This window comes from Citrus clementina, unplaced genomic scaffold (assembly GCF_000493195.1).
Source record: "Citrus clementina cultivar Clemenules unplaced genomic scaffold, Citrus_clementina_v1.0 scaffold_5, whole genome shotgun sequence".
NCBI lineage: Eukaryota > Viridiplantae > Streptophyta > Magnoliopsida > Sapindales > Rutaceae > Citrus > Citrus x clementina.
Genome location: NW_006262201.1, coordinates 18,716,631 through 18,744,525, shown reverse-complemented (window position 1 = coordinate 18,744,525; position 27,895 = coordinate 18,716,631). Strand labels below are relative to the sequence as shown.

At 32.7% G+C, this 27,895-nt stretch overlaps 1 protein-coding gene across 1 annotated transcript; it reads left to right on the top strand.

Moving 5' to 3' along the window:
* Positions 1-2,782: 2,782 nt before the first annotated feature.
* Positions 2,783-10,846, top strand: LOC18042360 (WAT1-related protein At1g68170). Its single transcript, XM_024183596.1, has 8 exons — positions 2,783-2,897; positions 7,532-7,739; positions 7,836-7,898; positions 9,065-9,181; positions 9,248-9,497; positions 9,579-9,737; positions 9,862-10,013; positions 10,642-10,846. Exons 1-8 carry the CDS (start codon positions 2,783-2,785, stop codon positions 10,844-10,846), a joined length of 1,269 nt encoding a protein of 422 aa, XP_024039364.1.
* Positions 10,847-27,895: the final 17,049 nt, after the last annotated feature.

Genomic DNA, 27,895 nt, shown 5'->3' with positions numbered 1-27,895 from the left:
ATTGTGTAAAGTTTAAAAAATTGTCATTACTCTATTCTTTTATTTACAACTTCATATTCTATTAATTTACAACTTTGCCATTCATATAAATAAATAAATAAAAAGTGAGAGTTTACTTTATTCTTTCATAACCTGCTCTCTTTGTTTCTGCTGACATGTTCTACTTCTTCTTCATTAATTCATCCTCCATTGGTAAGAATATATAATAAATTTATTTTTTATTTAATCATTTACAATATATTTATTAATTTTAAGGTAGTAAAGATTTTAGTTAGTTCTTTTTCTAATTTTATAGCGTAAGATTAAATTATTGTTAGGTCAAATCATTGAACTCTAGAAATCAAATTTTTAATTTGATTATTGATAGATCATAGATTAGAGATAGTTATTCCCATGAAAGAAAAGAAGAATTCCAGGAGCTGAATCAAATGGCTTGGTTTAGTGGGTTATCAAGACACCAGTCAAAATTAGATGGAGAAGGAGTTTATATTAAATTGTATGGTTATCTACAACAAATGAGAATTTTTGATACTATCTATTCAAATTCGATAATAGATAAATTTAATGCTCCAAAGTATCGTAAGGCACAACCTAAGTAGTTTTTAGTTGTAATTGAATTACTTTTGGGATTCGATTTATTTTCTTATATATTAATGAACTTTTCATTAAATTTTATACTCTTAGTTGCAATAATATTTGGACTTGGAAAAAATTTAACCGCCCCAAAAATTTTTTTCTGACTTCGCCCCTAACAATAGCATAAATAGCATCAAATGAACAGTACCAATGAACAATAACATGAACAATACCGACAGCTATTATCCATGTTTTGGACTTTTCATTTGACATTACGTCTGATACCTCGATCCTACGCCAACTAAGCTGCACTTATTGATTTGTCATCTAATGTTATTTCCAGCATCTCAATCTTATGCCAGCTAACAATGCACCTCTTAGCCCGTTTGGGAGTGTGGTGTGACAGCCCAGCTACTAAGGTGTTTGGTACAAGTCTTGCAAAGAATAATTTAGCATTTCGTGGAAAGAACGACAAGATAGGGGTGTTCAGAATCCAATCCGATCCGCTCAATCTGTCCGATCCGCTGAATCCGATCCGTATAAATCCGATCCGTGGATTGGTGGATTGGATATGGATTGAAAATTTAAAAATCCGCAGTCGATGGATTGGATATGGATTTACTTCTGTAAATCCGCAGAAATCCGTGAATCCGCAAAAAAAAAAAAAAAATATATATATATATATATATAATTAAAAAATTATTATAAATTATAAATGTGACATTGCATAGTTACTAAGCACTATAACATATCTTAGCCATTACCCAATAATAATATAAAATGAAAAATAATTAAATAATCAAATATACAAATATAACTTGTAAAAATTGTAAAACAAAATAAAAGTAAAGTCACACGCACTAGTAAAAGCAAAGTAACATAACGCCAAGTCACCAACAATTTGCAAACAAAAAACCCTAAGCTTCCCCGCCGTCACACACATTAGCAACACTCAATACTGGTTGGATACACCCTCGACGCGAATTTAAAGGACATCAGCTGCGAGATTCCGGTGAGAGCAAGCCATCTTCTTTCCCAAGTCCGTCGAGCCACTTCACATTCACTGGTTCCAGCTGAACAATTTCACTATCACAACCTTCAAGATCACCACCCGTACGGCTTCTCCTAGTTCCCATCGTGGATGGCTCCATAATCACCACTTTTCGACAGGTGCAACAGCCCTGGTGAAGGATCAGACTGTGTTTGGTTTCCGAAACTTCGCCATTTCAATTAATTGTGGCTTTATTTGAATAATTAATTTCGGTGTTATATTAACGTATTATTGTAACTTTATTTGAATAATTAAGCTTGGTGTGTTATATTTTGAAACTTTGAGCGTATTATTGTAGCTTTATTTGAATAATTAGTCTCGATGTGTTATATTTTGAAACTTTAAATGTATTATTTTAGCTTTATTTAAACAATTAATTTATTTAAATTTTATTCAATTTTAAATTTAATTGGTAGCAAAATTATTTTTATATTAGATTTTTTTATTTCATTAGTTGGAGAGAACTAAAAATTTTTAATTCGAAAACTAATGCGCAAAATGGTGGATTGCATATGGATTGAGTCAAATCCGCATCCGATCTGCAGACGTATGGATTGGATATGGATTGAGTCAAATCCGTATCCGATCCGCAGATGTATGGATTGGATTTGGATTGAATTTTATCAATCTGTGGATTGGATTGGATTGAAAAATTATAATCCGCAAAATAATGGATCGGATATGGATTGATGTCCAATCCGTAAAATCCGATCCGCGAACACCCCTACGAGAAGATATACCAAGAGAGTAATGGAAACTTTTTAAGTTTAATTGAAATGATTGCAGAACATATATATCGTATTGAAAATGGTGAAATTCATAATCATTACCTTGGGCATAACATACAAAATGAATTGATACAAATGTTAGGAGTGGAAGTAAAAAATTCAATAATTAAGAATATTACAGAAGCAAAATATTTCTCAGTTATACTTGATTGTATTCCAGATGCAAGCCACCAAGAACAAATGTCTATTATGGTGAAATTCATAATCATTACCTTGGGCATAACATACAAAATGAATTGATACAAATGTTAGGAGTGGAAGTAAAAAATTCAATAATTAAGAATATTACAGAAGCAAAATATTTCTCAGTTATACTTGATTGTATTCCAGATGCAAGCCACCAAGAACAAATGTCTATTGTATTGAGATGTGTAGATATTTCAATGGATCTAGTGGAAAAGGCCTTTTTAATGAACTCATAGACGCCATAAAAACTCTTGAACTTGACATTGATGATGTAAGAGGACAAGGATATGATAATGGTTTGTACAAAAAAGATTACTAGAAATTAATCCTAGAGCATTTTATACATCATGTGGTTGTCATAGTTAGGGATGGCAATGGGGAGGGGAGGGGAGGGGACCGATCTCCCCGTACCCATCCCCGATATTTTACGTATATCCCCATCCCCTCCCCGTCCCCGTCAGAATTACTTGAGAGAATCCCCATCCCCTCCCCGAATAATAACAGGGGATCCCCGAGGGTCCCCGATCCCCGAATAACTAATACATTTTTTTTTCGATTTTGAGTTAATCATATTAAAATAAAAAATTCAAATAAAAGTAAAGTTCGAAATATATCTTACATTAATATCTATTACAAAAGTCACATACATTAAATTAGTAAGTAACGCAACATACAAGAGATACAAACTTATTTTACAAACTATCATGAACAAATTAATAGTCTAATACAAAATTGTTACAAATAAAATCAAATTTAGATTCAAAATTAACTTTTTCAATGGTGGCGTGGGCACTTTATAAATGTGGACTATTCCCTTTACAACACAATAGTTAAATCGGAGCAAATCAAAAGTAAATATTAGATTAGATTAGATTAGATATTAAAATTGTGATTCGCTGTGGGCAATTATAACATCTAAAATTAAATAAAAAATAGATTTAAGTTTAAAATATTTAAAGAATATCAAAATTAAAAAAAAATTTGGCTAATAGAATCTACTCAGTCTTTTTAATGTCCTAAATAAAAATTTAGAACTTTAATTAGCTAATTAGGCCTAAAAGTTTAATAATATAAATATTTTGATATTTTTTATTTTTACCAATATTTATAATTTTATAATTTAAATTTTATAATTTATTTACTAGTAATTTTAAAAAATTAAAATTAAATTAAAAATTAAAATGGGGAAATGGGTAGGGGATGGGGATTCCACCTCATCCCCGTCCCCTCCCCGAATAAGAAATTGGGTAAAAAAATTTCCCCGTCCCCTCCCCGAATAAGAAATTGGGTATGAAATTATCCCCATACCCTCCCCGAATGGGGAAAATCCCCGAGGGTACCCGTCCCCGTGGGGATTTTTGCCATCCCTAGTCATAGTCTTAATTTAGTGCTTTGTGATATGGCTAATTCTTGTTCTAGAGCTAGTTCATTTTTTGGAGTTGTACAACGTATTTATTCATTATTTTCTTCTTCAACAAAGCGATGGAAAATTTTGCAAGAACATGTACCCAATTTGACTGCTAAATCATTGTCACAAACACGTTGGGAAAGTCGAATTGAAAGTGTAAAAGCAATTAGATTTCAAGCTCCACAAATAAGAGATGCATTACTTGAATTAGTTGAAATAAGTGAAGATTATAAAATAAAGAGTGAAGCTAAGTGTCTAGCAACATATGAATTAGAAAATTTTGAATTCTTGCTAGGTATGGTTATTTGGTATGATATATTATTTTCTATTAATTCGGTGAGTACGAACTTGCAAAAAGAAGATATGCATATTGATATTGCCATAGATCAACTTAAAGGACTTATTTCTTTTTTTGAAAACTTTAGAGAAAATGGATTGGTGTCTGCTATGATTTCAACTAAAGAAATTGCTTGTGCAATGGAAATTGAACCTAAATTTAATGAGAAAAGAGTTATCCGTAGGAAAAGAAATTTTGATGAAAAAAATGTTGATTCTTTTAGAATTATTATTTTATATACATAGTAGATCAAGCTATTTCATCAATTAGGAGTAGATTTGAACAATTTCAAATGTATGAGAATATGTTTGGATTTTTGTTTAATTTCACAAAATAAAAATATTTAAGAGATGATGTTTTAAAAACTTGTTGTGTTAATCTTGAAAATGCTTTAAAACATGGTATGTTTTCTGATGTAGATGGTTTAGATTTGTTTTCTGAGCTAAAAGTTTTAAAAGAAATTTTTCAAGGTGAAAATAATTCTCCATTTGAAGTGCTTAATTATTTAAAAAGAGTTGATTCTTTTCCAAATGCATTTATTGCCTATAGAATATTATTAACAATACCGGTAACTGTTGCTTCTGCAGAAAGAAGTTTTTCAAAATTAAAACTGATAAAAAATTATTTTAGATCAACCATGTCTATTGAGAAAGATTAAATGGATTAGCTATATTATCTATTGAGAAAGATATATTAGCAAAATTAGAATACAAAAATTTGATTAATAAATTTGCATCTCATAAAGCTAGAAAAATTGATTTTAAATAATTTTGTTTTCGTATAATTCATTCATATATATTTTTTCTTCAATTTTTTGTAGGAGGCCTAATTTTAACAACTCGCCTAAGGCCCCGATTTTGATTGAGCCGGCCCTATCACTGAACACGGACTCCGCATGTTTAGCCATGGGTTAAGCATCTATATGCATTTAGTATAGGTGCGATCGTTATTGCCTCGTTGAAATGCCTTTAAACAAGTGATGTGATGACACCTTACATGCTTAGTGACATTTCTGAGAATGCATCTGGGTGACGTTGAGATCACACAAATCTTGTGTATGCCGAGCAAGCACATAGTAGTGTGTCGAAAAATAAGACAAATGCTCGGGTGCCTTTATTGGTGTGGTGCTAGTGCGAACGTGAACGTGATTTCAATATCTTGCATAAGTTATTATTTTTAATATTTCATGGAGATGAGGCATCTTATATGGGCAAAGAGCTTGGGCTAACATTGCTCGACTTGTATGTGATTCTGAAGAGACATGCTAAGAAGGCCTTCTACTTCATTTCATGAGAAAAATTCAATATTATTGATTAACAAATCCAAGTCACCTCTTAAACCACAAATTCTTCTCATTCCGACTTGACATGTTTATTTATATGCCGATGTGTTATTGATGTGTTATCTTAATAATTTCTTGATCCAAAAAAAATTACTCGAACAGAAAAAAATAAAGAAATGAAGACAAATCCCAAAAGTGCAAGAATAACATTATGCGCCCCTCTCGTTTTCATTACAATGACCATGCATATGTATATAATAAAATTGTACCAAGCCATCTTTTAGGTGCTTTTCACGTAGAGGAACAAAATCACGTTTCATGAGGTGGAGAATCCAAAAATCCATAACACTAACACCAACAAAGTTTTCGAAAACAAAAATTAGCAATTAATTAATTTATTATGATTGAAAGGTTTCTAACTTTTATGCATAATATCCAGGCCAAACTTTTTTTTTTCATGAGTATTTTATGTCCAATTATTTTTATAAGGGTGGGACAATTTTTACTCTAAAAATAATTTTAAACACTCATAGTTTATAAAATTTTATATTAGTATAATATCCTTAAGTAAATTTACTGTCAAGGATAATACTATGATTACTAAATAAAACTTTTACTCACCCATTCACCATGCTCATTCAACTACCTGCCTCGTAAATCATTTTATTTATTTATTTATTTTTTTGGGCGCAATCTCAACAATACTCCCTAAACTCTTAAAAAACGAAAAAAAAAATTGACTTCGCAATTTCAATTATGCAGTGAGCACATAAGTGAATAATATTATAAGGAGAAATTATATACTATAAAGTTTGGTATAAAAGTTGTGGATTAATCATCCTTAAGACTGATTTTTATTTTATATTTTCAATTTGTCACAACATTGATTTTTTTTTTTTTGAGAAGAATTCAACATTGATTTTGGTTCTTCCATTTTGGTCAAATTGATCATGCTGTTGTATTTATTATTTGAGTAGAAAAAATAGCCAATATGTTGAATTCTTTGAAAAATCATCTATACAAGAGTAGTTGATTATTAAATCTTGACAAAATTGATGAAACATTAATGTAAAGTAGATACATCTCATAATGTTTAATTATGAGATATATCTACTTTACAATAACAGGAGAAATAGAATAAAATTTTCATCTCATGATGTTTAACTATATATGATCTATCTATGATATATAGCAGGTATTGTTTTGATGAATATTTTGTTCAAGATGGTATTGGCAAAGTGAAAATTATAATCAAAAGATGGAGACAGAGGGGTAGATTGTGATGAGACAGTACAGAGAGAATCGTTCTAGGAAAGAACTTGAACCCAAAAAAAAACGAGTAATATTATTTTCAGTAAATGAATAAGAACATTTAGTGACGAGGATACAATTTAGCGCTATTTCGAAATTTACAGGAGTGTTTCGAGTAATTTTCTAATTTCAAAAATTTTTTATATGAATCTTAGGTAATAAAGTTTTCAAAGTATATTTTAGAGTGTAAATGATTTCACTCTTTTCATAAGAGTATTTAATATTATATCTATATAATTTAAATATTTTAGTAACAATATTGTGATAACCTAGATAGCCATTTTAAAATCAATAAATTCGTAATCAGATTTTTCAAGATCACTTACATTAAAAATTTACTAAAACAAGCAAAAAATTTACTGTAGGCTCACTCGCCAGTTGCCACTATCAATTCAACATGCAGCCATGCATGAACCACGTGTGTCGAAACTACGTAATTGCTTACTTTTGTAGAAAAAAACTGTCTATAATTATAAATGTATCAAATTGAACAATCACAGCAAAACAAATTAACCATCTCTCTCTTATTCGCATTCTCATTTTCTCCTCAAAATTAATGTTATTAATGCTTTTTTGTTGAGCTATTCGATAGAGATGATGGTGAAGTGGGGACAGATATGTAATTTGATACATGGGTTGAAGCCAGTGTTGATGATGGTGGTAGCTTCTGCAGCATTTGCGGGGGTTAATATCTTCTATAAATTAGCAGCTAATGATGGAATGAGCTTAAGAGTCATCATTGCCTATAGATTAATTTTTGCCTCTGCTTTTACTGTTCCTGTTGCACTTCTACTTGAAAGGTCAATCTGGTACATTCGATTATTAATTTATAGTAGAAATTGACATATGTGATGAGATGGACTCTATTGATTGTGAATTATTTAATTATTTTGCAGGAATTGCATACCAAAACTGAATTTTAAGATGCTTTTTCTAGCTTTTCTTTCTGGGTTGTGTGGGTAAGTTGATTTAAAATTAAGTGGGCATATTTCTACCCTACAGTTTGTGTAAATCAACCCATTTTTAAAATTACTAGAAAAATTCACATTATTTTTTGAAATTCAAAATGATTTTTTTAACAATTAGTTATTTAGATCCTTGTTCTTCACATAAGTTCTTGGCCATTATTAATCAGTAATGTTGCATAACATAATTTTAATTTTACTATTTTATCCTTTTGTAACCATACGTTTAAACAGTTAATAAGGATTTAATTGACAAATTATTCAATTTTTCTTTATTTAAAATTAATAAAAATAAATATTTTATAATTATTTTGTTTTGAGGTAGAATGGGTTTACACAATTTGAGAGGTCGAAATGCTTATAAATTAGGAAAAAAGATACTAATACCCCAAGGTTTAGTGAAATAGTCAAAGATACTCTCATGTTTTCAATAATAGTCACACAAACCTCTTTTGGGGCAAACAAATTACTCTTTTGGATAAATCTTGGGAGTTTTATTCGAGTTTGTGATTACTTTTGAACATAAAAATGAATTCATGTGTACAAAAAATGATCTGCATGACTATTTGTAAACATAAAGGGGATCTCTATAGTTGCGGATCCAGACACTTAAAAATTAGAAGGTCTTAGTTTAAAGAATTCTAATTTAAATTGAGATAATTTTTTTACTGGTCACTTAAACACATTTAAAGTCTAAAAAAAAAACTCACATTCTATTAGTTTCTTTTAAATTTTTTAAAAAATGATAGTAATAAAATGTGTTATTTTTAAATGCTAAAACTGAATGTGGGCACATTTGTGAAGTATCTTTTTTCTAAGTAATCTGTACAAAATATCTAAAAAAATGAAATTATACAACTATTGAGATTTAAACCAAGTATTTAAAACCACTAAATTGCAATTTTACTACTAAAGTACAAGTATTTTATTATATATAAAATGTCCTCAAATTATTTTTATTTAACTCATTTAGAAGGGACTTAGGACACATTTAAAAGAAAAAATAATAGCTTAGAAGGGGTTGAAGCACCTCCATACATATTTGTTTCTTAAAAGCAATCTATGTGACTACATTTAAAAGCAAAGGAGTTTTGGTAATCATTTCTTCAAATTAGGGGATTTAGTATTCTTTTCCTAAATATTATATACATATGTTGCAGGGGATCGTTGTGTCAAAATTTGTTCGTAGAGAGCTTGGTCTTAACCTCGGCAACATTTACTAGTGCCATGTTTAATCTTGTTCCAGCTGTGACCTTCGTTTTGGCTACCTCTATTGGGTACTTATTATAAAATTACAAAATAATTAATAATAACCACTTGATGATTTTGATGATTTATCACAGATCAGAGAAACTTGGTATAAGGACAAGGGCTGGTAAGGCAAAAGTGTTGGGTACATTAATTGGAATAATTGGGGCAATGCTGCTCACTCTTTACAAAGGTGTTGAGATAAAGATCTGGTCAACACATGTTGACCTTCTTCACCATGCTGGCGTCCGCCACATGGCGTCTTCTAATGCCGGTAAACGCCTCATTGGCTCGTTATTGACTCTGGGTAGTTGCTTGTCTTATGCTTTGTGGTTGATCGTTCAGGTAAATACAGATAATGAATTTATATGTATATGTATAATTAATTAATTTGGTTAATATTTTTTTTTTATAATTTTTGTATAGGCTAAAATTAGTAAAGAATATCCATGTCAACACTCGAATGCAGCTTTGATGTGTGTGATGGGAGCAATTCAAGCCGTTGTTTTTGCCCTCTGCATGGAAAAGGATTCGGATCAATGGAAATTGGGCTGGAACATTAGACTTCTTACTGTAGCATATTCGGTACATGCTAAAACAATATTTCTTATCCATTTTAATTTAATTTCATCGAAATTGACTCTTTAATGCCATTATAAATAAGTTTCTATAATGAAATTATACGTGACAAAATGCCATATTGTTACAGGGAATCGTGGGTTCAGGTTTGATGGTGACAATGACATCATGGTGTGTACACATAAGAGGCCCTCTTTTTGTATCTGTTTTTACGCCTTTGTCCGTTGTCGCTGTAGCCGTGGCCGCATCTTTAATTCTCGATGAGAAGCTACACTTGGGCAGGTATAAATTTTGTGTGTATTTATATAGAAATATTCTAGTCCAAAATCTTAAATTTTGTTAAAGTTTAGAAAAGTTTTTTAAACCGTGTGGTTTAATAGTATCGTGAAAGTTATTAAAGTATATAGTTTAGTAGAATAATGGCATAATACTATACGCTACATAGGTTAAATAATTTTTCCAAACTTTAATAAAGTTCAGGATTGTGGATCAGATCGAAACTATGTATCTATATATAACTAATTTAAAAGTTCATCTTAGGTACAGACATTTGCAGATATAAAGTGTTAACACACCTTTTACATCTGTGTAAAAGTGTTGATTCGCTCTTAACATCAATGTAAAGAATCTTTTCACAATTGCAAATATCTTTACCAAGTCATCTAAGCATTTCCAATTAACTTAATGTAAAATTAATTAAAACAATTTATTAATTTTAAAGTTCATTTCAAGTGCCGATGTTTGCACCTTATAAAGTGCTGAGTCACCCTTTACATCAGTATTAAAGTCTTGATTCGCTCTTGACATCATTATAAAGAATCTTTTGATCGTTGTAAATATATTTTTACGAAGTGTGAATATCGGCAGGCAAGTATTTCTAATTAATTTAATACGAATTTTATTATTTCAGTGTACTAGGAGCAACATTGATCGTGTGCGGACTTTATGCGGTTTTATGGGGTAAAGGAAAGGAGATGAAGAAGCAAAGTCAGCTAGTGCCAGCTGCTAACACCTCTAAAGAATCTGAATCTATTGAAATTTCTATTACTTCTCCAAATGAAGAAATAAAGGAACTAAATGATAGCCGGAAAGGAGATCAAGTTTTACCAAATTAAAGAAAATGAAGAAAATGGCCTAATGCGTGCAAAAATTAGAAAAGATGAAAATAATAGAGGATGGATAAAAGAGACATGAAGCAATTTCTATGTATTGCTGATATGCTCAATTTAGAAATGAATGTATTGACATAGCTGTCGTAAAAGAACTTGCCCCCCCCCCCCCCCCCCCCCCCGGCGAAGGGACTGTACTGATGCTGTCTAATCCTTATCCTTGACTTATTTTTAGCCTTTTATGGAGAAAGTGTCTATGTTGATATTAGTGATTGATTTTCAGCGATTAATAGTTTGATACCTACAAATTGCGATAGATTTGGTCGTATCTTGTTGGTTTTCATTTCCATATGAAGTAACGTCATCATAATTATGTTATCATGTGGAAGAGAATTTACAAACAAAATGGCCCCCTTTTTTTTAAGCGATCTGCCAGTGAGGTTTTTTTTTTTTAATTACATGAGATTATTTCTCAAATTACAACTCATATTTTATGAGACTAATACTGATATATATACAATCAAGCAATTACTGCGACTAATTCTGTATTAAATCTTATATAACACTGCATAGGTTTTAACTCTCTCGAATATTTGAGGAATGTATACTCCACTCACATTTCAAAGGGAGAAGACTGACTTCACTCAATTATTTTCTATAATTGAGGAAGGAATTAAGCATTGTGGGGGTTCGAGCCTCCAAGTGATTTATTACAGAAAAGAGTGGAGGGGAAGGGACAGGTGAAGAGGAGTGGAAAATTTAACATGCTCAATTTGGCATGGAATTCTTAAACAGAAGGAATTGATTTTTTTTTTGTTTTTACCTCGACAAAATTTACCCTTTGCGCTAAATTATCACTATTTATTATAAATTTAATTAAAAAAAACAATGAGTTGATACAATGATGTTTGTTTTCAATGATGTGCTTACTTAACTGGTTACTTAACTGTTATAATATTTGAAAATGGTCTTATCAAAAAATGCTTTATATAACTAGAAAATTATTCCATTCATAGCCTAGAAAAAAAATTGCAAAAACATAACAAACAAACATAGTATTATTTAGGATAAAAGCTCGTTTAGCTCCCATATTTCGAGGCTATTGTCAATTTAGTCACTGTATTTTTAAAAATGCTTTAAAGCACCCTTAGTGTCACCTCAATTATTGTTAATTCTAGATTCATGAGGGCAAAAAACTATTTTTCTTGTTAATTTAAAAAAAAAAAGCTATTCCGATAGCCTAGATTCAGAAGGGTAAAATCAAATCTAAACACTAATATGATTTAAAATAAAACATCTATAATAATAAATACATTAAAGCTTTTACCTTAGATATTGATACACTAAAATCCCAAAGAAAAAGGAATGAAAAGCAAACTTCTCGTCTTATCTTATGCCCTTCCTGTTTTAACTCTATTTTTGTCACTAAAAAGTTATTTCAAACCCTAGCTTTAAGAACTAAACAACTTTCTTTTTTAAAGCTCTTAACAATTTTTCTTGCTATGTATTTTTTTGGGTAATTTTTAGGGATCTCCATTGAGTTTTGATGTATTAACAATCTCATAGAAAGTATTCACGCAATTACAGGGAGCTCCCCTGACGTTAGTGCATCGATGGCCTAGATTTTAGTACTGATAATCAATTTATTACCCACATTGCAAATTATCTTCAATTTATCTGAGATGAATCAAAACTCCACTTTCTCTCTCATTAAACGAAACCCAACCATTTTCAAGCTTGAAAAGCTCTGAAGAAGCTTTTGTAGCTATAGAATCCCTGCTACCTTCAAGTAATTTGTTGCAAGCAAGTATTAGTTGATTAGGGCACGTGCAAAGCTACTGCTTAGAAGTATGGTGTTTGGTGGGCAACAAATGTAAAGACTAAGTCAACCTTATTTTTTAATTTGTTTTGAGTGTGTGTAGTTCGTAAGAGCGAGTCCAAAGCTTTCCTGATTGTTCTGGATACTATTTCCTTATTTCTTGGATTTAGTTAGCAAATCCTTGTTTTTAAATTTCAATTGATTATTGAATAAAGATCAGGAAAAGAATTTAGATTAACGCTTAAGTCTTTGGGAGGAGATTGACCCCTCGAAGTGTCATTACTCTTAATTTTTTTCTTTGTAAAGTTAATTCCACACAAAACCAAACTGATTGTAACTGCTCGGTATCAGAGCCAGGCAGATGGAGCTTAACGATAGAGTTCAGCAACTTGAGGAAAGCATGGAGAAGTTTAAAAAAGAATTACTGAAAAGCTAGAACAGCTTGCTCAACAATTTCATGGCAAAAGAACTACCGAAACTGGAGAGACTTCATTCAACGAAGGTTCACACTTCACCAAGAGAAAATGGAAATTTCCACAACTTCATGCCACGAACCGTAAAATTAGATTTTCGCAAGGATGAGCCAATAATGTGGATTTGTAGGGCTAAAAAGTATTTTGGTCTCCATGAGATATGAGAGTCAGAAAAGGTGTCCATAGCTTCCTTTTATTTGGAAGAGGATGCTCAATTATGGTTCCAAATGTTAGAGCAAGAAATGATTTATGTAACATGGGGTGATTTTAAAGCTGGAATTTTATTACGCTTTAGACCTAATCAATTTGAAGACCACTTTTGTTGAACTGATCAAGTTACGACAAACAGGAATGGTGACAGATTATCAAGCTCGGTTTGAGAGATTGTTGGCAAAGGTGGGATCACTTTCTCAGAACAAAAAAGTAAGGTGTTTCATTGCAGGGCTAAAGGAGAGTATCCGAGTCGATGTTCAGGCAAATCTACCAACAACACCGACCATAGCAATTGGGTTAGCTCGACTCTATAAGGTAAGGGATATAGCGCACAAACGAGCGACGATAGCACAACCTTCTCGAGCAACAAATTCTTGGCATTTGGCAATAGAAAGTCAATGACGTAGCTCCAATTTAGCCCCAAACATCAAGAAAATGATGCCAGAAGAGCTAGCAGAATGACGAAAGAAGGGCCTTTGCTTTCATTGTAACAACAAGTACAACCCAGGGCACAATTGTCCAAAATTTTTCAAGATTGAAGCATGCTGGGAGGAAGAGGACAACGATGTGGAAATGGAGATTGAAAATGGTAGTGAGGATATGGCTCCATAAATATCATTTCATGCCATGATTGGGACAAGAGCACCTAAAACTATGCATATTTGAGGAACCTTAATGGGTCAACAAGTGTTGTTTTTAGTTGATTCAGGAAGTACTCACAATTTTGTGAGCTCTAAGGCAACAAATTGGGTCCATTTACAACCTAATTCAAGTGGAAAGTTGGAGGTATTGATTGCTTCAGGAGAAAAACTTGTTAACCCCAGTCGATGTGCCCAAGTTCAGGTGAGGCTTCAAAAGGTCCCTTTTGAAATTGATTTCTTTATTTTACCATTGGAAAGTTGTGATGTGTTGCTAGGAACACAATGGGTAAGGACGTTAGGGCCAATTCAATGGGATTTTGACAAGTTGCTTATGAAGTTTAAATAAAGAAGTTGTATGATTCAAAGCATAGAGAAATGAGAGTTTCTAGTTGGTGATTTTGTGTATCTCAGGCTTCAGCCTTATTGACAAGTGTCTTTAGCTTTACGAAAGAATTTCAAACTGTCAGCTCATTATTATGGACTAGTTGAGGTTATTGAGAAGATCAGAAATGTGGCATATCGATTGAAGTTGCCTCCAAATTCTAAGCTTCATCTAGTTTTTCATGTCTCGCAGCTGAAAATGAAAATTGGTGAGGGTCAACTGGTGTTGCCAGCTGTACCCAACGTTAATGAAGATGACTCGGTGGACGTTAGTTCATTGGAAGGGTTTATCTCCATCTGAGGCAACATGGGAACTTAATGAAGAATTTCGTGCTCGCTATCCTGACTTTAGTTTCGTGGACGAGGTTGCTGTTTAAGGAGGATGGAGATGTTGCAAGCAAGTATTAGTTGATTGGGGCACGTGCAAAGCTACTACTTCGAAGTATGGAGTTTGGTGGGTAATAAACGTAAAGACTAAGTCAACCTTATTTTTTAATTTGTTTTGAGTGTGTGTAGTTGGTAAGAGCAAGTCCAAAGCTTTCCTGATTGTTCTGGATATTATTTCCTTGTTTCTTGGATTTAGTTAGCAAATCCTTGTATTTAAATTTCAATTGATTATTGAATAAAGATCAGGAAAAGAATTCAGAATAACGCTTGAGTCTTAGGGAGGAGATTGACCCCTCGAAGAGCCATTACTTTTAATTTTCTTTTTCTTTGTAAAGTTAATTCCACACAAAACCAAAGTGATTGTAACATAATTTTAAGTTGAGTATGAACATGAGAAGCTGCAATGGTGGTAAAAGGGTGACGCCAAGCAAATTTCGTCGGTGGCTACTGTCTAAGAGACCACTAGAATTGGAATCTAAAAAAGGTTAGTTTCCAAAAAAAAAAAAGAACTTGCATATTGTTGTGATGATGAAGAATGATAAAAATGTGTTGAAGAAGATGCTGAATGAGTTATAATGAACGAAAAAGAGATTGTTTTTTTTGTTGTTGTTTTAGTTGAGTTCAAACTTAAATGAATTGAAATCTTTGATTTATTTACTTGTTATTTTAGATTCAAAAAGTCAGTTCGGTTGTGTTGTGGTCTGGGGATGATAATTGATTTTTGTTTGTCATGAAATTGACATGGCAGGTACCATTACTATGGCAGTAGCATTCGTTCTTACGCTCTAGTCTACCTTCTTCATATGGCTTGTGGCCAGAAACAAGAAGACTCTTTTCTTTTCTTCCTTGGCTTCAATTGAAATGGCTGAGGAATATTTTTCTAATTCCAACATGTGAATATTATAAATTCCTAGCTTTACAATTACTTTCATAATGAATGAACCATTGTTCATTTACTGTCATTGAATTTGAAGCTACCATTGCCAAAAAGTAAAGCAAGCATCATGATTCATAAATTACTCATTATGTTTCTATTATATTTAAAAACAATAGTATCTGATAATATTCTAATAGCTATGGGGAGGAAGTATCTTGGCCATGTCAGTTCAATTTCCCGTTTGTTTATTGTCTTATTGAAGTAGTTTACTAATGGTGATACTTTAATTTGACTATGGCTATATTTATAGCCATTGCTGTTGTAAATATTCAATACGTTGACAATTTTGTTGATTTTGTTAATTTATATTTTACTTTTTTTTTATATTATGTAAATGTCAATGATTTGTTTTCCATGGTTATTGTAGATTTTTTAGTGCTCCAGTGTGGTGTTTACTATTTAGCTCCCATTGTTACACTCATTTTTATAGCCAAGGGTATTTTTGACTTTTTGTTAATCCACTAACAGTCAAGGTGACTGTATACTAACGCCAGGGGAGGTCCTTGTAATTATGTAAATACTTTTTATGAGATTGTCAATACACCAAACCTCAAGGGAGGTCCTAAAAATTACCCTATTTTTTTTTATACTAATGAAAAATGTTGTCTTATGAGAGATGTCAAAAGCAATAGGGAAGCAATTTTGGTCACTTTGGTACGTTTCATGTTGGGTCTTGTTTATTTATTTATTTATTTTCTACGTGTATTACAGTGGAAAAGAAATCATTACTTTTTTTTTTCACTTGAATGAGTATTTCTTCACAATACTAAAATTACATTTGTTTATGGCATACCGAAGTTAAAAGGTTTTTGTTTTCAATTTTGTTTTTTTGGCTTTCATGGTTGTTTCTTAGCTTATTAGTATTGGAATGGATCTGTAATTGAAAAGAAATAATTTTAATTTCACTTGATTGAGTATTACTTTAGAAAATATGTATCATAATGATACAAAGTTCTATAATGTCAATTATATATTGTATGAATTCATATGTAATATTTTAAAGTTTCTGATTTTTTTTTTCAATTTTGTGTTCATAGATTCAAATGAATCAAATCAACATTTTAGTTCGATTTTTAGGAAAAGATGTCGTTTGGGTGGTTTAGTAAGCCTACTTTCCTTTTTATTTTAATTCCAGAAGGAAATAGGATCGAGTGATGGATGTGTTTTCAAAATAATTCTTTTATTGATTGCTTTAGATAAAACAAATTGGATCGCAGTTGTTCAAATTTTAAATTCAGTTACCAACTTTGGATTAAGTAGATTTGCTTTGGATTGCGGTTGGTCAGGTTTTGTATTTATTAAATTAGTACGTGGTGTTGTTAAACCAGATCGATGCAGAAGGGAATCTGCCTTTGGACCCAGATCTGACTTAGAACAGATCAATAGCCCGCACGTTCGGGTTTCCAGCCGATATACCAACTTAATTTTGCTTTACCAAATAATAATTAAGTTCTTTAAACGCGGTTGTCAGATTTTAAACAATTTATCAAATCTTTATTAAATTCTTTAGCAAGCCTAGCAACACATACATCTAAAGGCTTGGGTACAAACACAGTACCGAATCCGGTTCCCGGAAATTGTGCTCTGAAGGAATGGAGGGAGAAGAGAAGATTTTACAACTGAGGATCGAGATCTGGTCTCTTTGCCTCAGAGGAACGTACAATTTATATAGCAGATCTGATACAGATCAGTCTGCAGAGCATGCATGGAAAGCTTTAAAAGACTGAAATTTAAATGCTTTAAATGTAAATTGCAGAAATTTAAATGTTACATAAAATTAAATTGCTGAAATTTAAAGTGCGGAAATTTAAAGTGCGGAAATTAAAATGCTTTAAATAACATTACAAATGCTTTAATAAAACTGGAATGAAATGCTTACATCGGTGGTTTTCTTTGTAGAGAAGAAAGGAAAATAATGGGAAATTAATCTGAAGACAGGAGAAATTCCTTTTTGTCTTCGAATTCCAGATTCCTATTCCCAGAGAGAGAGAGAGAGAGAGAGAGAGAATTCTAGAGAGAAGGGAGAGAAGAAGAGAGAGAAGTTCTAAACTTAGAAATGACAAACCTGAGGAGTCTGAGTCTTCCTCTCGATTTTTATACAAAGATCTTTAAACTGTTCACTGTAGCGGGATTTTAAGTGCACAGTAAACTCTGGAAATCTGCACTGTTCACTGTAGCGGAGCTTTAAGTGCACAGTAACAATTGGATCGTATCTTTGAATAGTCGATTCTTTGTACAAAAATTGAAATACGATACGGGTGAAGAGACATGTGCGCTCTCACTTGTGTCCAGAGGACCACCCGAATATACAAAGAATTTTTTTTTTAAGTAAATAACTAAATAGTTATTCACAATGCTTTAAAGGAGAAAAAATTCCAAAACAATCATCTTCATTTTCATCTCCAAGGGAAATGAATGGCTCTTCATCTTCATCTTCATCTTCGTCTTCAGAGGTGTCAGCCACTGATGACTTTGACTGGGAGGCGAGGAGCTGTTCCATGGCTTTAAAGTATTCTTCTTCTGTTTTGGCACCCGCCAATAGTGATTGGACTTTGGACTTTTGGGTCCAAAAGGTTTGTTGGGCTTTGGAATGTGTTATGGTGGGTTGAAGAAGGCCTTTGGCAGAGAGCCAATCTCGGACCAAATTTTCAGTCAATTTTGACTGTTTGTCAAATTTGGACCACCATTTTACTTTAAAGGTTCTTTGAAGGATGAGTTGGGAATCTTGGGTATGAAGCCTAAGGTTCCACATCCATACCCATGGAAGGAAGAAATTTGTACAGAAACAGAGAAAGGGGGGAAACCTTTTCTCGGAATCAGAAGGAGTATAGTGGGCTTTGAAGAAGTTTAAGCAATGGGTGGCATTCGGGGTTAAAATTTGTGGTATTGGGCCAAAAGTATTCCACCAATGATGGAACCAGTTTGGAAGGCTTTGGACGGTTATTTTTGGGTTAAAGAAAAATAACCAAGAATGAGATTTTTTGGGATTTTGGATAAAAAAGGTGTTATACCAGGCTTGTTGGTAATCCCAATAGGAATAAGTCCGACAATGAGGTAAACGTGTTTGAAAATTTAAAGGGAAAGTTTTAAAATTATGGAGTAGGTCACCCCATTGGTTTGGGCTCAAAACTTTTAAAATAGTAGCCGTGGAATAGGCTGGTTCTGAATGAGATTCACTGAGAAAGAAATGTTTGAACTTAACTGAATCAGTGATTTCTAAAATGCTTTGATAGTAGGACTGGGGTTTTGTTAAATCCCATGGTTTAAAAAACCATCCCTTAGGGAAAAACTTTGAAATTGCTTGAAAAGGATCAGCATGGTAAAATCCATCTTCTAGAGAAATAATATTTTGAAAATGGGTTTTATCAAACCAATCGGAGGTTTTCTTTGAAGGTGATGGTTGGGAAAGCACAATTTTGGAAGAAGAGCTTTCACCAGAGACAATCACATTTTGAGAAGAGGGTTTTGATATTTCTTTGGAGATAGGGTTTTCTTTTTCTTCTTTTGAGAAAATCTGGCTTTGGGAAAGGTTTTGTAAGGCGAGCATAAGCTCAGGGGACCTTGTAATGGAACTCATCCATTGTTTTACTTGTTCATCAGAAGAAGTGGTTTTGTAATGGGCACCATGTTCTTCAACCATTTCAATCCAAGATTTAATAGGCATGGCTGAGGAAAGTAATTTGTCTTTAGAAGGGGTAGCTTGGGGTTCTTTAGAGGTTGCTCTAGATTCAGTCTTTAAGAACAGCTTTACCTTTGTCTTTCTTCTTCGGCGGCATTATCTGTTTTGAAGAAATTCCCGAGTTAGAAAATCAGGAATAAAATTTGTATCACCTTTAATATATTCAATATCAAAATCAAAAACACTTAAAATGGCTTGCCATCGTGCAAAAATCTGTTTTGATGCAATATTTTGAATATCTTTTTCTAAAACATGTTTTGCAGCTTTGCAATCAATTTTAAGTAGAAATTTTTGATTTAATAAATCACTTTGAAATTTTGTAATGCATAAAACAATGGAAAGGATTTCTTTTTTGATAGTAGAATAATTTTTCTGGCAATCATTCCAATGTGTAGAAACATATTGTACTATCTGTTCTTTATCATTTTCTTTTTGCTTTAATATGCCTCCATAACCTAAATCAGATGCATCAGTTTCAACAATTTTAGGTAATGTAGGATTAGCAAGATACAAACATGGGATGCTTTTCACAGAATTCTTTATAAGCTTTACAACCTTGGTATGTTCATCTGTCCAAGGAACAGGTTTTTTCTTTAATCTATCGTGCAAGGGTTTAGACATCCTATTAATGTTAGGACAGAAATCAAGAACATAATTTAAACTTCCAAGAAATCTTTGTAATTGGGTTTTGTCAATAATTTTATCAGGAAATTTATCAACAAACAAAAGAGATCTCTCGATTGGAGTGATTGTGCCTTTAGAAATATGATGACCAAGGAATCTGACTTTTGTTTGAAATAAAGAAACTTTAGAACTGGAAATTGCCAATCCAGCCTTTCTGGTGGCAAAATAAAAAGTCTTTAAATGTTTGAAATGTTGATCGATAGAATTTGAAAATATTAATACATCGTCAATGTAAACAATGCAAAAATCAGCATAAGGATTATAAATATCATTCATAATTCTTTAAAATTCTGAGGGTGCATTCTTTAAACCAAAGGGCATAACAGTCCACTCATACTGTCCAAATGGAACAGTAAAAGCAGTTTTGTAACGGTCATTAGGATGAATTTGAATTTGCCAAAAACCAGATTTCATGTCGAATTTTGAAAAAATAAGAGCAGAACATAGTTTTTGGAGTAAATCCTTTTTATTAGGTATTGGATACCTAATCCATTTTAGAGCGTTATTAAGAGGTTTGTAGTTTATAACTAATCTAGGAGTGCCTCTTTCAATTTCAGAATTTTTATTAACATAAAAAGCGGCACAAGACCATGGGGATCTTGACTTAACAATGAGTCCTTTTGACTCTAAATCTTTGATTTCATTTTTGCAATGTTGTTCCAATTCCATGTTCATCTGGATTGGACGTGCTTTAGTGGGGATTTGTCTTTCATTAAAAGAATTTTCATAAGGTAGATCTACTATGTGTTGTTTTTTGTCCCAAAAAGCAGAAGGTAGATCAGCACAAATTTCTTTTTCAATGAGAGTTTTGAAATCAGAAATCTTTCTTTTAATGAAATCACTTTGTAATTGGCTTTCAATTCTTTGTAAGTTTAAATCCTTTTGTAAAAATATTAGATCACATTGTTTTGATTTAAGTAGGTTATTTATTCTGTTTTGATAAACAGAACAGGCTTTAACAATATTCAAATTCCTTATTTTAGGTTTTTCAATAAAAGGGAAAACAAGTTTCTTGTTTTTTGCTTTGAAGGATATACTATCATAATTGACAGTATATGGAGTTATAAGATTTATAAAAGGAGTTCCCAAAATGATAGCATGATGAATATCATTTGTGAGGACAAAAGAAGTTTTAAAATCAAAACCATTATTATGGATTGAGGCTTCAACCTTGGAACTGACATTCAGTTTTGAATTATTAGCGGCAGAAAGTCTTTCTTTTGTTTTTTCATGAAATCTTTTGGGGACGATGTCTTCTCTAATGCAATTTAAATCGGCGCCAGTATCAAAAAGGGCAATGGCGTCTATTGCAAAATCATCAGAAAAGATTAAAGTGACTTTAACCAAATACTTTCTTGTGGTGATTTGCTTTAAAACAAATAAAAAATCATTGGGTACTGACTCAATATTTTCTACTTTAATATCATCACCAACATCAGGATTAGATTCATTGTCTGAATTATCCTGCAATTGTTTTTGTAAAAGAAGTTGGATAGTATCAGAATCACTTTTTTGTTTTTCTTTTAAATCTCTGATTTCACATTTGATTTCTTTTATCTCTTTCTGAAGATCTTGGATATTAGGAACCGTCTTCTTTGTTTTCTTTTTATCCAAAATTTGAGTAAAATCATAAGAATTCTTTTTAACAATTGGGACTTTAGAAGTCTCGGCTTTATTAAAATCTAAAGTTTTCAAAAGTTTATCAAGATATTCTTTTTGAAGATTTGGATCAGAAATATGCTTTACAAGTCAAGAAAAGTTTCTTGGTCTTTAGTCAAAACATTGATTTTCTTTAAACATGAATCAGATTCAGATTCACTACTGCTAGATACAGAGTCATCTGAGTCAAAAAGCTCATCAATTTGATATGGGTCACTGTCTCCCGACATGGAAGATTCGGAATCGGAAGATTCGACAAGAAGGGGGGCTAATTTGGAAAGGATCTCTTCATCGAGGTCAAGTTCATGAAGCTTTTTGTTCATCCTGCAATAATTTGCAGTATGACCTTTCATGCCACATTTATGACATATAGCTTCTTTGTAATTGAAAGGGGTCTTTGGCTTGGCTCTAAACTCTTTTCTTTTAGAGAATTTGGGTTTCTTATAAAGCCTTGAAGGTTTCTTATAAGGAAGTTCTCTAAAATTATGAAAGGGTTTCCTAAAATTTTTTGATTTGTAATGTTTCCTGCGGGGTTTAGAAGAACACTCGCCATTACAATCTTTGGAATAAGAAGTTTTAAAGGGGTCATAATTGAATTGTTTACAGAAACCGCCTAACTCTTGTTTAGACTTTTTAAGTTCCCACTTAAGTCGTTTCTGTAATTTCAAATCTTGACAAATCTTTAATCCTTCTTTATTGACAAAACTAACGAGTTCACCAAAGGTGAGCTCATCATAAGGAATACGGTTATCATAAAGGGCTTTAATGGAATTTCTTACCTTTTCACCTAGAAGAGTAGGTAATCCGGCAAGAAATTTTTCTTTCCAAGTTATATGATTTGCATCATCCCTTAGAAATAGTTTGGTAAAAAATGAGGTTTTGTAACTTTGAAATTCACTAAGTTTCCTACATCTTAAATTATGTAGTAACTCAGCGTTTTTATCACGAAGGTGTGAAGGGTCACCAATGAAATGGAGGGAAATGGTTAAAATTAGAGTAGCAACAGCATCCTGAATAGGATTGTTGAACTCATCAAAAATAGGGGCTCTATTTTCATCGACTTGAATAGAATTTAGAATGTCTAATTGTTGCTGATTAGTGAGAAGATGATCCCACCAACCTTTTAGTTGACCAGTAAAACCGGCAATTAGGATTTCTGATATAGCACGATCAGAGGTTCCTGCTTGGGTTTTATAGGCATTGGCTGCCATTGTCATTTGTTGCAACAATCCTAGGATATTGTATTCGGACATACCGTCAATATTCCACTCATAGACTGAAGATGCATTATATCGGGATTGATTTAATGCACTTGGTCTATTATCTATCGCTAGATCTGGTGGAGTCTTGACAGTGGGAAGGGCTAATTCCCAATGAATTTTGTTTGCTTTAGGAGTGGGTTCCTCTTGGAAGGCTTCAACGTCCGAGGAGGCTATGGAAGTTTGGTAATCTTGTTCTAATACTCCAATCTTGCTAGATTGAGGAGTATCAGGGGCTATCTGAACTTTGCTAGAAGAGGAAGAAGCAGCTTCTATCCTATCTAATTGTTCTCTAATGGCTTTAGCAAAATCTGATTTTGACTCTTGAACAAGCTTTTGGCTAGTTTTCGAAACCTGAAAGGGTTTGAAAATAGGTTCCTTAAGCTTTTTGTTAGAATCCGATTTTGTTGGAATAGGAGAAATTGTTGGAACAGTAATGGTTGACTTCTGGATTTGGTTTTCTATCCTAGTCAATTGTTTTCCGATTGTATTTAAGTTAGTATTACAGAAATTATTCTGTTGGATAATACTACTTAAATTTGCCTCAGAATCATTTGGTTTTGGGATTTTGTAAGGCGAAGCACGGATCTAGACGGGAGGTTCACCGTGGTCAACGGTTACACTCCGGAGAGGTGGGTGTTCAGACTCTATAGTTCTATCACTATCAAGAAGTTTCCATTCAGGGACTTTCTTCCTAATAGTAATAGGGTTTGACTCTTTAAAAGGATAAGAGATGTTGTTATCAGAAGAATATATCTCAAACCAATCAAAAAACAATATATGGATTTTATGGAAATTCACAAATTCATAGTAAGTTTGTTGGATTTCTTTTCTTTGGTTTAAAAAGTGTTTGAAGAACCAAAGTCGTTTTTCCTTGTTTAAATCAGAATAAAAATCTTTATGCAGAAAAGTTTTATCCAATTCAAATTCCTTTTCAATGACATTAATGACATTTTCTGTAACAGCAGAAAATGTAGGAGATGTTGGAGGAGAAGGTTCCTTCTCTTCCTGACTTTGTACATGTTGATTACTAGTGTAGATCGGATGAGGAACACTAGTGGTGTAATCAACTGATCGAATGGAGGTACTAGGTATATCTGAAGTAGAAAACCTAGGTTGACTTTTTATGGACTGAAAAGGGAGATTTATAACAGAGGGTATTTTCGTAAATTTCCTTTCTAATGAAGGAATGCTTGAGCACGACGCTTTATCAGAAAATCTGGATGAGGTAGATCTCCTGAATGACAGTTTGACTTTACCATCGGAATACTGAGTCACATTTTGCAACTCTGTATTGGGCTCAAGTTGTTTCGGAATCGCTGGTGGAGCGGCTCCTTCAAGGATCCATTCCTCTGGAAGATTGACATCTTTCCATTGGATTGGTTTAGGAATGACTATGTTTGCTTTGGACAAATCAGTCTGTAAGAGAAGGGTTTCATCTCTTTTCGACTGGTATTTATGTTGTGTGCTAAATGCAGAAATCATGGCTTTATAAGAAATTTTAAAAATTAATGCAACTGGGATGGATCCCTTAATCATATGATAATTATGGGTTTTGATTTGTAAAATCATGCTCTTTAAAATATTTTTGTCTTTAAGAGAAATTGTTATATTTGGATAACAATCAAAAGATATGGGACCTTTACATAGACTAGATTCGATACTACTTAGTAAGGAATCATCAAAAGAGATGAATCGCCCATCTCTAAGGACAGCAAGGATAGAAGTATCCAAGCCTTCTTTGGTCAAAGGTTTTATTCCTACTTGGATTAAACCAATGTGAATACATTTGAAATTCTTTTCTTTTAATTTCTTTAAAGATTTTTCTGAAAATAAATAAATTGTTTCAAAAGGCTCTGAAAGAGTTATATCACGTTCTTCAGTTTTTATAATATAATCATGCTTTAAAAGATCAAGCATTTTTGTTTTGTAAATCTTTTCTTTGGAAATTTTTGGAAGTTCCCAACAATCAATTGCTTTATCAAAGTTTTCAATAATGAATTCTTCTGAACTCACAACATGCTTTGACTCACTAGTCTTCCCGGAAGAAGAGCTAGAAAAGGACGATGTTCTACAGATCTGAGGATCCATGGTCAAGACCTTATGGTCTATTTTTGGTTTGGTCAATATGGCTACAGGTATGGATTTACAGCCCTGAACGGAATCCTTATCCTAAAACGGGACTTACAACCAGTAAAAATTCACCACAAAACAAAACTTCAAAATAAAACACAAGATTTTAAACACGAAACTCTAAACAATAAAACACTTTCCTCCCCTTGGCTCTAATACCAGAAGGAAATATTTCCTTCTAGATAAAACAAACACATCCAATTTGTTTTATCTAAAGAGTCAAACCCTATTACTATTAGGAAGAAAGTCCCTGAATGAAAACTTCTTGATAGTGATAGAACTATAGAGTCTGAACACCCACCTCTCCGGAGTGTAACCGTTGACCACGGTGAACCTCCCGTCCAGATCCGTGCTTCGCCTTACAAAATCCCAAAACCAAATTATTCTGAGGCAAATTTAAGTAGTATTATCCAACAGAATAATTTCTGTAATACTAACTTAAATACAATCGGAAAACAGTTGACTAGGATAGAAAACCAAATCCAGAAGTCAACCATTACTGTTCCAACAATTTCTCCTATTCCAACAAAATCGGATTCTGACAAAAAGCTTAAGGAACCTATTTTCAAACCCTTTCAGGTTTCGAAAACTAGCCAAAAGCTTGTTCAAGAGTCAAAATCAGATTTTGCTAAAACCATTAGAGAACAATTAGATAGGATAGAAGCTGCTTCTTCCTCTTCTAGCAAAGTTCAGATAGCCCCTGATACTCCTCAATCTAGCAAGATTGGAGTATTAGAACAAGATGACCAAACTTCCATAGCCTCCTCGGACGTTGAAGCCTTCCAAGAGGAACCCACTCCTAAAGCAAACAAAATTCATTGGGAATTAGCCCTTCCCACTGTCAAGACTCCACCAGATCTAGCGATAGATAATAGACCAAGTGCATTAAATCAATCCCGATATAATGCATCTTCAGTCTATGAGTGGAATATTGACGGTATGTCCGAATACAATATCCTAGGATTGTTGCAATAAATGACAATGGCAGCCAATGCCTATAAAACCCAAGCAGGAACCTCTGATCGTGCTATATCAGAAATCCTAATTGCCGGTTTTACTGGTCAACTAAAAGGTTGGTGGGATCATCTTCTCACTAATCAGCAACAATTAGACATTCTAAATTCCATTCAAGTCGATGAAAATGGAGCCCCTATTTTTGATGAGTTCAACAATCCTATTCAGGATGCTGTTGCTACTCTAATTTTAACCATTTCCCTCCATTTCATTAGTGACCCTTCACACCTTCGTGATAAAAACGCTGAGTTACTACATAATTTAAGATGTAGGAAACTTAGTGAATTTCAAAGTTACAAAACCTCATTTTTTACCAGACTATTTCTAAGGGATGATGCAAATCATATAACTTGGAAAGAAAAATTTCTTGCCGGATTACCTACTCTTCTAGGTGAAAAGGTAAGAAATTCCATTAAAGCCCTTTATGATAACCGTATTCCTTATGATGAGCTCACCTATGGTGAACTCATTAGTTTTGTCAATAAAGAAGGATTAAAGATTTGTCAAGATTTGAAATTACAGAAACGACTTAAGTGGGAACTTAAAAAGTCTAAACAAGAGTTAGGCGGTTTCTGTAAACAATTCAATTATGACCCCTTTAAAACATTCCCTACTTCCGTCTTTTGATCACAAACATACCGAGGGTAAAACATCATCCTCTGTAAAAATTGATAGGGAAGTAATAAAGAGGGAGGTTCAAATCTCCTTCTCAATTTTTATTTTTTTGTTACATTTTCCTGAGATTATTTTTCATGAGAAACCAGAATTTATTAAGTTTATTGTTCCTGTTAACCCATAACTGAGTTGACCATCAGAGGATTAACGCTGGAAAATTTTTCAACGCCTCTCACCTTCCGCTATGATTGTAGGAGTTTGCAGGTTCCACTAGTGGTCACAAGACATCTTTCATGATTTCTAAGCCGCTTCCTCAACAAATAAATTTAATGCTGACGCAAAGATCTAGTATTTAGCAGCTATCTGACTCGATTAGATTTTGGTGTCAACGGATGTGGAGGATGCTTAAAACTCGATTACAAGCATTATGATGAGAGAGAAACTTAAAATATGAATTAAAAAAGAGAGAAACTTAATAGTGAGAGCTACAGTGCCTTAAAATATGAATATCTTAACATTAAAATGAAGTTACATTAAAATATGAAATAAAAATAATCCGTAAGTTTGATGATGATTTAAATTTCATAAACTAGATATTAATAAACTATAGAATGAGTCTAAGCAAAACTTTGATTCATGCTTCCTTCTCCTCATCACCAAAACTATAAAAAATATTGAGACGACCCACTTTAAATCCCCTAGGGAAAATCAATTTGGATATGGCTAACTATACTGATATTAAATTTATTAATGAGAATTCTACCAAAAACCCAGCAGATTCTCCCTTATAAACATAATATTTCCAACTTGCAAATTTATAAAATGAACACTCCCAAAAGGGTTCAATATTCAAGGAACATCCACAACCAACTTAATCACTACCAAATATCTAATGTCAAATAACAATAGATTGTCCTTAATCACTAAATATAACAAAGTTATACAATCCAAAATATACTAGAAACATCTATGACTTCTAACACCATCACGTGGCCATAATTTCAAAATAACTATCGTTGCTGGGTTGACTGTTGTACTTGCAAATCTCCTATTGAGGGGGTGGTTAATAAAATGGCGTGAGTATAAAACGTTGTAAGCTCAGTGAGTGAACAATAGTTTTTGAAAATAAATTTACTTAAAAATAAATTAAATCTTTTCTCA

Excerpts from the sequence above, each read along its gene's own strand:
- LOC18042360 (XM_024183596.1), top strand. The coding sequence starts at position 2,783 with ATGTGTAGATATTTCAATGGATCTAGTGGAAAAGGCCTTTTTAATGAA. Across the intron at positions 9,738-9,861 it reads TTCTTACTGTAGCATATTCG|GGAATCGTGGGTTCAGGTTT; the intron begins GTACATGCTAAA and ends ATATTGTTACAG. Across the intron at positions 10,014-10,641 it reads GAGAAGCTACACTTGGGCAG|TGTACTAGGAGCAACATTGA; the intron begins GTATAAATTTTG and ends TTATTATTTCAG.